At 37.3% G+C, this 15,373-nt stretch overlaps 1 protein-coding gene across 3 annotated transcripts in view; it reads right to left on the reverse strand.

Moving 5' to 3' along the window:
* The window catches only part of MPP7 (MAGUK p55 scaffold protein 7), a 299,853-nt gene that overhangs the window by 91,876 nt on the left and 192,604 nt on the right, over positions 1–15,373 (reverse strand). For all 3 annotated transcript variants that reach the window (XM_047065426.1, XM_047065427.1, XM_047065428.1), the window contains exons 7-8: positions 1,108–1,189; positions 486–571 (exon numbers count right to left, since the gene is read on the reverse strand). In XM_047065426.1, the coding sequence (XP_046921382.1) occupies positions 486–571; positions 1,108–1,189 (168 nt within the window). The remainder of the gene's footprint in view (positions 1–485; positions 572–1,107; positions 1,190–15,373) is intronic.

The raw sequence follows: 15,373 nt of genomic DNA on the forward strand, positions 1-15,373 counted from the left end.
TTTTATCCTTACAAATGAACTGGAGAATTTACACTGTCAAGGCCTAAAATAATTTTGTTCGTTTTAGATTTCACAGGACATCTAAGTTAGTTTCACTGTTTTATATGCCTAGAAAGCATAGCCTACAGTCTGGCCATGTCGATGGAAAAAGGGAAAAGAAAAATACGTCACCAACAACAGAGTAGATCCCCTCTATTAAGTACCTCATTTGGGATGGGCCCTGTAATAAACCCTTCACAGACATTAGCTCATTTAATCCTCAAAACACTCCAGTGAGATATTTACCTTTTATTTTCATTTGTAAATGAAAACACTGAGGCAATGCAAAGATTAAGGTATTTTCCAAGGACATACAGGGATTAAGTAATGAAGATGGGATTTGAACTCTAGACTGCCAAATCCAAATCCCGTGTTTATAACCAAGTCTGAAACATACTGATTCAATTTCATTTTTTATTGCAGTTTTAAAACAAATTTCAGCTTACCAAAATCTGAATTATTTCTTCAGGCCTTTTATCTTCGACTGGAATCCCATTCACTTCCCTAAGTTCATCACCAACATGAATAAGACCTGAGAAGTAGCAAATTCGGGAAATTAACAGATTTACCTACAAAAGAACTGCAATTTGCAATTGTATCTATACTTAAAGCATTGTTTGGTTCCTTTAATACATTTGAGGAGACCTTTATGCTTCTCAGGTTTCAGATTCTGTGCCTCTAAACAGCAGAACCAAAGACTACCACATTATAATGCTGGCAAAAGAAAAGACATCAGCATCCTGGTCTTTGTCTAGAAATGTACATTATTTTCACTTAATAAAAGAATCTGTATTTTGTTTTAAAGGCTGCACACTTTCAGTAGTACTTTTCAAGTGAGGAACACTTGAAGCATATCTTACTATTGCTTCAGAAGTCCATGTAACTGTAAAGCAGAATGAGATTTATCGTTTATTTCAACAGATTCCCACGGTTCAACAGAAGAAAATTTCTTATTCTTGTTTTGATGGATTACATCCAAAGATCATTTATCCTCTTAATTACATGTTGGAGATGTTGCCCATGAAATGCACCATGGCCTGTCCTTTCGCCTAGTGTTGAAACCCTTACCACTTCTGTCTGCAGCTCCTCCTCTCATGATTCTGGCCACAATAATGGCCCCCGTCTGCTCGTCTTTCTTAATGGTGGCTCCCTTTTAAGAAAAAGAACAAAAAGTACTTGTGGGTAAAGGTGCGTAGTGGGTGGTAGGAAAGGAGGCAGAAATAAGAATATTCATCCGGAAAAAGTGAAAGCAATTACAAAAAATTAAAGGTACGAGGCAGGACAAAGAGACATCATGCCCCTTTATCTTACAAAGCACTCCTGACTTGGTACAGATTTTCAATCTGTAAGTTTTTCAGCACAATTTAAAGATTTTTCAAATCTGTAAGCTCTTCAACATTATGAAAAGTAGAAATCTCCTCTTTCCATTATACTACTTTATATTTGAATACTATTTGCTTTTTTCCCCTTGACAGCATTGGCTCATTTCACTTTGTCCTTCTAATACCCCATGAAGAAGGGAGGCCATATTGAGAAGGTTAAGTGAATACAAAAATCTCACCAAAATTAGAAAACTAAGACCCAGGCCCTCTGGCTTTTAGTTTAGTGATACTTCTATAATAGCATTATAGCAAAGGAACTCAGACATAATGATAAAGAAAGAGAGAGAAAACTCCAAAATTAGTCGCATTCCTTACCTAATGCTAAGATAAATTAATGGAAGAAAGATCTGTTGCTCCAAGGTCTTTATGTACTAGGACTGTGCTAAGAACAAGCAGAACTAACATTCTGGCATAAGATTAGGAAACAATTTTAAAGAGTCCAGAAATTCTTCATTTATGGATGTTCAGAAGCTAACTGAATGCTGCTTATAACAACATCAAGCACAAATGGTTACTTTGAACATCTTTTTATGACTTTCCTTCTAAGAAACTGGCATTGGTGTGGGAAAGCGTTCTACATGGCATCACATAGCTAAAAAGATGCACATTGGGTGACGGCAGAATTCACCCTGAAAAAGAAAGTGGAATTTTCCCACAGGTCAGTAAACATGTTTATATCATTAAAAATTAGTTATGTAATAAACAAAATTAGGAATCCATTTGTAATAAGTACATTTTATATGACAGCTATCACATGCATATCTAATAGTAGTAAAAAAATAAAATAATTAAGTAATCTGAGTATTTTGTGGCATTTTTCATCACCAAGCATCCATTCAAATCCAAAGACTTGAATGAGCATCTCTCCACAATCATAAAAACCAAACCCATAAAGACCCACCAATTAATGGTAATTTTTGCCTTTATTTAAATAGTTTACTTAGAGCTAAGATGACTAGAAATGCAGTATTTTTAATAAAACTGGTATGATTAAATAAACTTTAATTTTCCTTAACAATATCTCCAACTTTCTCATCAAAGTATGGCTAATAGCAAAAGGGTCTGATAACCTAAGATTAATTACCCATTTTTTTGGAGTGTTTTTTTTAACCAATTTTTTCTTTCTTTTTTTTTTTTTTTTTACTGAGGTAAAACTGGCAAGTAACATTATAGGACTTTCAAGTATACACCATTATAATTGGACATCCGTATGCACTACACAGTGATCACCACTATAAGTCTAGTTACCACTCATCACCATATAATTGACCCAATTTGTCCCCACCCCCAACCTTCTGGTAGCCACCAATGTGTTGCATCTATGAGTTTGTTTTGTTTGTTCATTTGCTTTTTTCTAAATTTCACATATGAATACAATGATATGATAATTTGTCACTCTCTATTTTACTTAGTATAACACCTTCAAGGTCCATCCATGTTGTCACAAATGGCAAGACGTCATTCCTTTTTAATGGCTGAGTAATACTGCACTGTGGATATGTGTGTGTATGTATGTGTGTACGTATGCATACGTATATGCCATATCTTCTTCACCTATTCATCCACCAATGGACACTTAGGTCCTTTCCATATCTTGGCCATTGTATACGATGTTATAATGAACATAGGAGTGCATATACTTTTTCAAATCAGCATTTTTATATTCTTCAGATAAATCCTCAGAAGTGGAATAGATGGATCATATGATAGCTCTATTTTTTTATTTTTTAAGAGTATGGAGAAATCTCCAGAGTTTTTTCAATAGTGCCTGCACCAATTTACACTCCTGTCAACAGTGTACAAGGATTCCCTTTTCTCTACATCCCCACCAACAGTTGTTATGTCTTGTCTTTCTGATAATACCCGTTGTAATTGATGTGAGGTGATGTCAATTACAGTTTTGATTTGCATTTCCCTAATTATTAGTGATGTTGAACATCTTTTCATGTGCCTATTGGCCATCTGTATGCCTTCTTTGGAAAACTGTCTATTCAGATCCTCTGTCCATTTTTTAATTGTGTTGTTTAGTTTTTTTTTTTTTTAATTGTATGAGTTCTTTGGATATTAATCCCTTATCGGATAAATGATTTGCAAAAACCTTCTCCCATTCAGTAGGTTGTCTTTTCATTTCAATGATGGTTTCTTTCGAGGTGCAGAGTTTGATGTAGTCCTATTTATTGTTTTTGTTTCCCCTGATTTTGGAGTCAGATCTACAAAAACATTGCTAAGACACATGTTGAGGAGCTTACCACCTATGTTTTCTTCTTCTAGTAATTTTAGTTTCAGGTCTTAGATTCAAGTCTTTAATATGTTATAATTTTTGTGTATAGAGCAAGACAGTAGTCAAGTTTCATTTACATGTGGCTGTCCAGTTTTTCCAATACTATTCATTGAAAAGACTCCCCTTTCTCCACTGCATGTTATTAGCTCTTTTGTTTAAATTAACTGTCCATGCATGTGTGGGTTTAATTTGGGGTTCTCAATTCTCAATTCTAAGATCAGTGTGTCTTTTTTAATGCCCATACCAAACTGTTTTGATTACTATAGCTTTGTAGTATAATTTCAAGTCAAGGAGCATGATCCCCTAAGCTTTCTTCTTCCCAAGATTGCTTTGGCTGTTTGGGATCCTTTGTGGTTCCAAATTTTAGAATTATTTGTTATAGTTCCATGAAAAATGACCTTAGAATTTTGAGAGAGACTGCCCTGGATCTGTAGATTGCTTTGGGTTGTTTGGGCATTTTAACAATATTAATTCTTCCAGTCCATGAGCATGGACTATCTCCATTTATTTGTGTCGTCAATTTCTGTCATCAATGTCATAGTCTTCAGTGTACAGATCTTTCACTTCCTTGGTTAAACTTATTCCTAGGTATTTTTTTTCTGATGCACTTTTTAATGAGATTGCTTTCTTAATTCCTCTGATTATCCATTATTAGTGTACAGAAATGCCACAGATTTGTTTTGTTAATTTTGTATCCTCCTACTTTACTGAATACATTTATTAGTTCTAACAGTTTTTGGTGCAGTCTTTTGGATTTTCTATATATAGTATTAGATCATCTGCAAATAGTGATAGCTTTAGTTCTTCTTTTCTGATTGGAGGTCTTCTTTTTCTTGCTTAACTGCTGTGGCTAGCCCTCCAGCAGTGGCAAGAGTGTGCAATCCTCTTCTTGTTTCTGATCTTACAGGAAAAACTTTCAGCTTTTTACCATTGAGTATGATGTTAGTTGTGGGTCATATATGGCCTTTATTATGTTGAGGTATTTTCTATCTTTACTTACTCTGTTGAGTTTGTATCATAAATGGATGAATACTGTTAAATGATTTTTCTGCATCTACTGAGAGATGATTTTTGTCCTTCATTGTGTTAATGTGGTTTGTCCTGTTGATTGATCTGTGGGCGGTGAACCATGCTTGGATGCCTGGACTAAATCCCACTTTCTCATGGCTTATGATCCTTTTAATGTATCGTTGAACTGAGTTTGCTAATATCTTGTTGAGAATTTTTTCATCAGTGTCATCAATGATATTGGCCTGTAATTGTGTGTGTATGTGTGCGTGGTGTTCTTGTCTGGTTTTGGTATCAGGGTAATGCTTCCCTGATAATATTACTTTGGAAGTACTCCCTCCTCTTCAGTTTTTTTGTAAGAGTTTAAAAAATATACAGATTAAATCATTGGAAGTTTGATGAAATTCATCTGTAAAGCCATCTGGTCCTAGAGTTTTGTTTGTTGGGAAATTCTGATTACTAATTTAATATCCTTGCTAGTAATTGGTCTATTCAGATTTTCTATTTCTTTATGACTGGTCTTGGATAATTGCATGTTTCTGGGACTCCATTTCTTCTATGTTGTCCAATTTGTTGGTATATAATTTGTTCATAGTAGTCTCATGATTCTTTATATTTCTGTGGTGTTAGTTGTAACACTTCTCTTTCATTTCTGATTTTAATCTTTTTCTTGATGGGTCTAGCTAAAGGTTTGTCAACTTACTTTTTTTCAAATAACCAACTCCTAGTTTCATTGACCTTTTCTATTGTTTTGTCTCTTTCATTTATTTCTGCTCTGATCTTTTTTTACTTCTTTCCTTCTACTAACTTTGGGCTTCAAGTGTAAAATTCAATTATTTGAGATTTTTCTTGTTTATTGAGGTAGGCCTGTATTACTCCGAATTTCCCTTTTAGAATCACTTTTGCTAAATCCAAAAATTTTGGTTTGTGGTGTTCCTATTTTCATTTCTGTCACTTGGTACTTTTTAATTTCTTCTTTGATTTCTTCAACGACCCACTGTTCAGTAGCATGTTGTCTGATCCCCATATTTTTGTGGTTTTCTCAATTTTCTTCTTGTAATTGATTTTTGATTTTACAACACCATTGTGGGTGGAGAACATGCTTGATATCTCATCTTCCTGAATTCACTAAGTTTTGTGACCGAACATGTAATCTATCCTGGAGAATGTTCCATGTGCACTTGAGAAGAACGTGTATTCTATTCTTTTTGGAATGAATGTTCTGTACATATTAAGTCCATCTGGTCTAATGTGTTGTTCAAAGCCACCGTTTCCTCATGGATTTTGTTTGGATAATGCATCCACTGATGTAAGTGGGCTGTTGTAAGTCCCCTGCTAGTATTGCTGACAATTTCTCCCTGTTAATCTTTGCTTTATATATCTTGGTGCCTCTATGGTGGATACATAAATATTTATAAATGTTATGCCTTCTTGTTGGATTGACTGTTTTTCATTATGTAATGCCCTTTTTTCCTATTACTATAAGTCTTTATTTTAAAGTCTATTTTGTCAGCTATAAGTATAGCTACACCAGCTTTTTGTTTCCATTTGCATGGAATATCTTTCTCCATTCTTTCACTCTCAGTTTATGTGTGTCCTTACTTCTGAAGTCAGTCTCTCATAGGCAGCATACAGATGTGTCTTGTTTTTTTTTATCCATACAACCACTCTGTGTCTTTTGACTGGAAGGTTTAGTCCACGTACATTTAAAGTAATTAGTGATAGGTACATACTTGCTACCATTTTGTTAATTGCTTTCTGGCTGTTTTCAGAGTTCCTCTCTACTCCTTTCTTCTTTTCTCTCTCTTCCTTTTTACATTGCATTTAGATTCCTTTCTCATTTCCCTTTGTGTATTTACTGTAAGTTTTGCCTGGTGGTTACCGTGAAGTTCACCTAGAACTTCCTGTGTATATAATGGTCTGTTTTGACAGCAACTTGAACATACTCTAAAACTTTACGTTTTTTCTTCCTGCCTCCCATGTTTTATATTTATGTCACACTTTACACCTTTTTATTCTGTGCCTCCTTTAATTATTGTAGTTTTTATTATTTTATTGTAGTTAATTCTATTGTTTTTGAATCTTAACCTTTACACTTGCCTTAATGACTGATCCACTACCTTTACTATATATTTACTTTTCCAGCAACATTTTTACTTTCCTACACTTTCTTTTTATTACTAAATGCCATTTCTTTTCAGTTTAGAGAAGTCCCTTTAACATTAATTATAAAGCCAGTTTAGTGACGATGAACAGCTTCTGCTTTTGCTTATACGTAAACTCTTAATCCCTCCTTCAAATGTGAGTACTAAACTTACCAGTAGAAACTTCTAGGTTGCAAGTTTTTTCCATTCAGCACTTTGGATATGTCATGCCACTCTCTTCTGGTCTGCAAAGTTTTTTCAGAAATATCTGCTGATATCCTTATGAGGTTTCTTTCCTTTGATAAAAGAAGTTGTTTTTCTCTTGTAGCTTTTAAGATTCTCTCTTTCACCATTTTATTTATAATGTGTCCTGATACGGATTTCTTTGGGTTCTTCTTATTTGGAACTATCTGGGCTTCATGGACCTGTAGGTCCATTTTCTTCTCTAGATTAGAAAAGTGTTCAGCCATTATTTCTTGACATAAGTTTTCTGGCCCTGTTTTCTACATGGACCCCTATAATGTGAATGTTATTCTATTTGATATTGATTCAAACATTCTTTAAGTTACATTTTTTTTTTTTCTCTTTTCTTTTGGCTGCTCTGTGTGGGTGAGTCCTATTGCTTTTTCTTCCAGCTTGCTGATCTGATCTTTGGCTTCATCCAGTCTGAACTGCTCTAGGGTATTTTCCAGTTCTGTATTCTTCAGCTCTGTAACTCCTGTTGGGAATTTTGTTATATTTTCTTTGTTGAGGATCTCACCGTGTCCATCCAATCTTCTTGAGTTCAGTGAGCATCTTTACGACCATTACTTTGAATTCTTTACCAGACATTTTGCTTATCTCTATGGCATTAATGCCCCTGTCTCCTATTTTGTCTTCTTCTTTTGTTTGGAACACTTTCCTCTGTCTCTTCATTTTGCCTGACTCCCTGTGCTCATTTCTATCAATCACCTCTCCTAGTATTGAAGCAGTGACCTTTCAAAGGAGAGTCATGTGGAGCCCAGAAGTTCAATCCCTTCTAACCAGAGCTAGGTGCTCAAGAAGCATCCCCTGTGTGGTATGTTATGAACCTGTTTGCTGTAGCAGGGCTACGTCTGCGATGCAAGAATGTATCAGGCTGGTGCCCAGCCGGCTGTGATGCATGGCTGCACTGAGTGGCACAGGCTGCACTGTGGCCAAGGGGTGGGCGGGACTACTGCCTGGCCCAGCTGTTACGCACAATCACAGTGTGGGGATTGGCAGGGTTCCTGGCTGGGCACACCCCTCAGCTCTAGCAGATTAGAGAAAAAGTTCCAAAATGACTCCCACCTTCACCACCTTTAACAAAGTAGATGCAGTCACAAACGTGGCACCGTCATATTTGTCGTATTTGTGACTCCGTCCCTGGGGAAAGTTCCAAAAGTTTCCCGCCTCGCTGGCAAGCACTTTAAGATCAGTAAGTGGGTCTCCTTCGCATATGGTCTAGGTGCTTTTCAAATTGGAGTTTTTGTGTTGGGTCCTGGGGTGAGTGAGTCTGCACACGAGCCCTTAAGAGCAAGCTCTCCCTTCCCTACAGTTCTATGATTTTCCTGCACATGATCCCTACTGGTTTGCAAAGCCTGGCATTTAGGGGGCTCATCTCTTTCATGCAGGATTTAAGGGGCTGGGTGCCTGGTCTGGAGCACAAACCCCTCACTCCAGGAAAACTTCTGTATTTTTGAGATCCTCCTTGACTGTGGATCACTGCACCTACCGTGGGGTGTGTGTGTGTGTGTGTGTGTGTGTGTGTGTGTGTGTGTGTATGTGTGTTGTTTTTTGTTTTTCTTGCAAGTTGGTGTCTCTGCCTCTCCTATCCAATGCTGTCCTTTTTGTCCTTTATCATAGAGGCTCTGTTCATCTAGTTTTCTAGTCTTTTTCAAATTATTCTATATGGAGTTGTGTATTTGTTGTATTCATGGGAAGGAAGGAGTTCAGAATCTTCCTACACCACCACCTTGAATCCAAGTCTCTGCTCATCCATATTTTATAGATGAGAAAATAATCACAAACGGCTATGATCTAAGATCAGAAAATTAGCGTACAGTGAAGTCAGGACCTATCTAAGGCAAACTGATCAGAATGCTGTTTTTAGTCTTAACTATTCGATATTGCTTACCCTATATCTTTAACCTTTTATTCACAAATTATAAGTTCACTGCCCTTGCATTAGCTTATCTACGATGAACATCATCAATTCCCTCCTTCTTTGTATGCGCATATGCCCTATTCCCATACCAAGTGGTGAAAATGGTCCTAAGGCATGGAAGCCTATAGGAAGGCTTGCAGCTGCCAGCTGGGCCTCTTGAAATACTTGCTCTGTGGGAAGTCAGACACCATGTAAGAAATGATTACTGCCATGCTGTGAGGAGGCCCACCCAGCCAAGTGGAGAGGTCATCTGGAAAGAGATGTCTGATCAGCCCCCATTTTTCCGGCCATCCCAATCCAGGCATCAGTCATAGGAATGAAGTTCACAGATGACCCCAGCCTTAGCCACCACCTAACTGAACATATGAGGGACTCTACTTAAGAACCACCCAACTGAGCCTATCAACCTCTAAAACTATGATATATAATGTTGTATAGCCACAAAATTTGGGGGTGGTTTGTAACACAGAATTAGGTAATTGGAGTAAGCCTCTTGCTTCACTATGAATTATACTATTTTTCAATATAGGACCATCCAGTTTGTTGTGCTTAATGCTAGTCCTTGTGACTTATTCCGTGATTCAATGAAGCTGACAAATGTTTACTGAGAGCCTACTCTGTGCCAGGTTCTAAGGGCATGTAATGTATTGGTGAAAAAAACTAAGCATTTCTGCCCCCTCATGGAACTTACATCTAACAAGAAAGAAAGACAATAAACAAACGATGAAATAATTAGACATATGGTATGTTAGAAAGTGGCTACTACTGTGGGTATGAGAGCGGCAGGGAAGACAATGTAAAGACACAGGCTTCAATGAGAAGATGAAATCTGAGTAAAGAAAGATAAAAAGGAAACGAAGGAGTTAGCCAAAGAGAAAGAATAGATGAAAACAGTACAGAAGTGCTAGGATGAGGCTGTAAATGGAATGCAGTGATCAAGGAAGAGCAAAAAAGCCAATGTGGCTGGAGTAAGGTAAAAGGGGAGAAGCAGTAGGAAGTGAGAGTAGATGGCATCAGGGAGCCAGATCATGTAGAACTTTGTAGATTATATCGTGGGGGCTCTGGATTTTATTCTGAAAGAAACAAGGAGAAGCTGAACAGTGTGAGTGAGTGTCATAATCTAAAAGGTTCACTCCACCTACTGTGTTAAGAAAAGAGTGCAGGAATGCAAGGGCTAAAGCAAGGAAACAAATAGGGGGTTGTTAAACTAATCCGGGGAAAAGACGAAGGAGGCTTGGATCTGACTGGCAGGAGGTGAAGTGATGAATAGTCTGGATATATTATTGGTACAGCCAAAAGGATTCCCAATGGACTGGAAAGGGTACATGAAAGAAGAAAGGTATCAAAGACTGACTCTGGTTTTTGGCGGAGCAATTAGGAAGATGGGATTGTAATCAACTGAGAGGAGGAATCCTAGGAGGGGAATGAATTTGGGGACAAAGATCAGTTTACTTTTGGACACGTGAAGACAGAGATGTCTATTCGACATTCCAGTGGAGATATCAAGTACACAGATGGACATACAGATTTAAAGCTCAGAAAAAAAGATCTGGAAGAAAAATCGACTTGGGAGTCACTGACACACAGATGATTTTAAAGCCAGGGGCTGGATGAAATCACTTCTAGAATGTGTAAAGAATAGCACTGCCACACTGAAGGGTTACTCTGTTACAGATACAAACCTTGAAACAGGGGTGCCTGCTACCTGCTGATTCTACCTATCCCCGGAGGGTGAACTATGGACCCTGAGAAATGATCTCCCACTTTCTACATGATGCTAGCCCTTGACTCAACCTTCATTTTGATCCCTTCATTCTTGAAGATTTCTGCTTCCATCTTTCTTTCCAAACTCCTATTACCACAATTCTTTGAGGTATTCTTAATGGAACGTACTTGCGTGAAAAGAAGATCAAAACCCAATAAAATAGAACACGTTACATGCCATTTTGTACAAAAGTCTACAGTCCTATGGCACAGATAGCACAAGGAAAATAAAGTTGTAGCTAATGTTTTAGTACTTACGTATTTTCTTATATAATTATTTTGAATTTATTCTATGTGATTTTGACCCAAAAAATAGAGTATAGAGAACTTCGGGTTAGATTGAGAAGTTAAAATTCTGGTTACGTTTGTCTTGCTACTGCTGTAAAATGGTTTATAAAAGAGGACCTGATGAGCCCATGCTATCATGATGTCTCCATAAAAAATGCATGTCCGGGGTGCCTGGGTGGCTCAGTCGGTTAAGCGTCCGACTTCACCCGGGTCACGATCTCGCGGTCCGTGAGTTTGAGCCCCACGTCGGGCTCTGGGCTGATGGCTCAGAGCCTGCAGCCTGCTTCCGATTCTGTGTCTCCCTCTTTCCTTGCCCTTCCACCATTCATGCTCTGTCTCTCTCTGTCTCAAAAATAAATGTTAAAAAAAAATTTGTTAAAAAATGCATGTCCTACAATACTGCCAATATTCTAAGACCTCCTTAAGCAGGTAGCGCTGTTGATTCCAGGTTGAACCTTTGAAGTCAAAGTGGTTTCAAGCATCATCTACCAAACATTTGCATCAAGAACATCTGAGACATTTAAAAAATCTAGATTCCCAGGTCCCACCTGAAACCTACTGATGCAGACTCTCTGGGGGTAGAGGTGGTGAAGTTTGCCTTTTAAGTAAGCACCTCAGGTAATTCTTAGGATACCAAAGTTGGAGCAGCACTGTTCTAAAAGAAGCAAGAAGGACAACCCATACAAGAAACTGAAAATTAAGATCATAACCCACTCACTCACTAAGTGAAGGTCACTTTCTTAAAGAGTGCCTAAAAAATAATATTTATTATTATTTCTGCATAAAACAGATACAAATTGTTCCAAATTCATGGGGAGGGAGGATAGCTCTGCTCCCTGCATCCTGACCATTGTTTTTCTCTCCTTCTCTCAATTCATTTATCCATCCCTCACCTTAAACTATCACCGTCTCACCTTTCCATTGCAAACACCTACATGATCTGTGCTCACTGCCTCTTTTCCCCGGAAATGGTCCTCTCCAACAACCATCATCGAGAGCTTCTATGTACCATTCTATACAACATTTATATAGGGCTTGCATAATGCATAAAGCATACAAAGCATTTCAAGTACATTATATGCTAGTTGACATTCAAAACACTCTTTAAGAGGCAGATCTCCTGATTTTCAAACAAGAAGCCTCAGCCTGTGAGATTAACTGACTTGGTCCTGCAAGGACATAGAGCAAAGAAGGGACACCAGACTACCTCCCACTTAGGTTCTCTAATCCAAGCCTGGTGTTTATTTCACCACATTATACCTCAATCTAACAGACAAAAGTAAACTCTTAAATCATATGGATAAACTAACCCCTTCATTGTTAAATCTTATAGCCTTTACTCTTGAATCATTTGCCAAAAATTTCCTGACCATCCAATCACTAGAATTTTACTTCAGCATTGCTTCTCGCATCTTAACTATTTCACATTCTTACCACTTGGATTCATTCTCCTAAGGATGCCTTAGATTCAATCTTCTCTCGGCTTCCGCTTCTCCCCCACTTTCTACCCCTTTGGTAGTTGTGGCTTTTCCAAGAACCTCTCCAAACTGACAAATGACATTTGACAAATGTAAAATGACAAGTTTGTTGAAAATAACCATTTCCTACTTTTCTGAGTAGTACATTTTTTAAACCTTAAATGTATTCACCCAAGAATCCTACTTTACCTTTATAATAACTGTCAAACTAAAACTAATACACTCATTATCATTTGGATGAAATAAAGTTCAAGATAAGTAATTCTCCTCCCTTGATTTCATATTCCAAGGTTGAAATGACATCTGAAATCTTAATACTCTTCTCAGAAATCCTAACAAATAATTTGGGAATTTCTTCATCCCAGGTAGATGTTGTTGTCTATATGAAGTTTTTTTATTATTATTTTTTTTTAACACAGCTCCTTGAACAAGAAACACACAATTGTGGCTCAGAAGGAAGACAAAGGACAAGTGACTAAAGTAATTTTTTAAAGTAAAATAACTTCAAAGTACTTGAAATTGCTTTAGATTGCCTTAAACATGAAAAATAATATAAAACATAAACCTAGTTTAGAGAAGATAACTGCATATGTTTAGGGGGAAAAACTTTTATTAATTTACTTTTAAATAATGGAGAAATGAATATGACAACTTTTAATTCATGTAAAATAGGCAAAGAGCAGAATAAAAATTGTGGATCCAAATGAAACAGCATTAAAATTTTTAAACACCCCACATTTGAGAGGAAGTAGAAAGGAAAGTTGTTTTCAAGCGTATTACAAAGTTGTCAAATTAAACCATGGTACATGAATAAGGAACTGAACAATTCCAAGAAATGCTGAAGATAGCCCCTGCATATACAAATGTTACAAATCCGGAAAACATCCTCATGCTTAAGAAAAATAATTTTTAAACAAATTAACAATTCAACCAATTTTTAAATTTACCTGGTTCCCTTTCCTAAATCTCTAGCCTCTTCCTAGCACATGCCGAGCCCCACAGGGTCCAAATAATCATAAGGAAACTTGAAATTTTTACTCCCATGCATTTCCTTCTATTCTTGCTACCTGAATGCATGGTACTTCTCCTCACCTAAGTAACAACGTTGTGGGTATTTTGTACTCCCTCTCTTCTCTTGCACTGTGTATGTAAAAATTTGCCTGGTCTGATCAACTCTAACTTGCCATTTACCCCAGTTCAGATTCTCCTCTTAAATATTCTATATTATATAAACTTGGACAAAAGAGAGCTAAGAAAGGATGATGATGTCAAAGTTAGATCTAATTATTTAAGCTGTGACATGCTTACTAGCTATAAAGCATGTGATATACTCAGTAACAAAGGATGATAACACAACTGTAGGTTATTTTCTATACTTCATTCGCGACTGCTTTTTAAATTGAAACTAATTTGCAGCAGGTCCAGTTAAAACTTAAAAAATCTCAGTGCAGTGCATGCCTAATTGCTTTGACAAACATTTTGAAGATGTTCTTTGATCAAGAGAGGCTCAGGACATAAACATTGCTGGTGGTGCTTTAAATGTTAGCCCACGAAGCCAACACACCAAAAGCCACTGCCCCTGGGAAAACTACAATTGATCAAAGAAATTATTCCTAATGAATTCCTGAACTCCTCAAGATGGTCAGCCTTTCGGTTATCTAAGTGCCTGAAGTTGTCAAAACAAAACAAAAAAATGTATTTATCGAGGGAGGCACAGAAGCCACCAAGAATTAGTCACTGTATGGTGATAGACCCTGAGAAAGATCTTTCTACATCCAAAATGCATGCCATCTATCCTTGCTAAGTATATCACCTTCTATTTAATAAATACCAAGAGACATTACAGAGTTATAAACCACATATTAAAGGCACAAACTTATAATCTACATTAAATAATCTTAACCAGGAATACAGGGAGCCCGAGGACATCCATGGGTGGGCATCAGGGTCTCAATAAATTCCTTTGTATCACATCAAATCTATCTGTGTGTTTTTTCTGGGTAGGAGTATCCAGTGCAGTTATCAATGTACCAAAGTTGCCCTTAAACAAAACAAGAACATGAAAAAAACCTATAAGGGAAAAGTAGACAGACACAATATGGTGTAGAAGAAAAAAACTAGTATTTGCAGGTAAAGGGCCCGGACCTCCATTCTACCACTCATTAGCTGTAATAAGTAAGTTCCTTCACTTCTTTGCGTATCCGTTTCCTAGTCTATAAAAATGGAAAAAAACATACCAACTATGAGGATAAATGTAACATATGCAAAGTACTTCACACAGTGCCCAGCAAGTATTGCATTATCCCCTGCTATTTGCTTTAAGAATACCAAAATGTCTCAATTAGGAAAAAAATGGGCCCCAACACATTTAAAATCAACTGCTAGACAGTGGAATTTATTTTTCTTCTGAATGCAGTTTCAGCAAAATATGGAGACACTCTGTACTATCCTACTGCTGCCATGACAAATGTGCCACACAAATGTGCCACACAAATTTTGTGACACAGATTTGTTACCTTACAGTTCTGGAGACAGGAGGGCCAAAATGAGGGTCCTGGAGCTAAAGTCAAGGTGTCAGCAAGGCTGTGTTCCCCCTGGAGGATCTAGGAGAGAATCTGATCCTCCCCTTTTCCAGTTTCCAGAAGCTTCTGGCATTCCGTGGCTCATGGCAACATCACACCAACCTTTGCTTTTATCATCACGTCTCCTTTTTGTAATTCTGATGTGCTGCCCTTCCCACTTCAGTAAAAACCTTTGTGATGACAAGGGGCCCACCAGATAACCCAGGATAATCTTCCCATCTCACGATCCTTACCAAATCTTGA

The sequence above is a fragment of the Lynx rufus genome, unplaced genomic scaffold, assembly GCF_022079265.1.
Source record: "Lynx rufus isolate CCGP_SWC_20201006 ecotype Redwood Valley unplaced genomic scaffold, mLynRuf1.p SCAF_7, whole genome shotgun sequence".
Taxonomy (NCBI): Eukaryota; Metazoa; Chordata; class Mammalia; order Carnivora; family Felidae; genus Lynx; species Lynx rufus.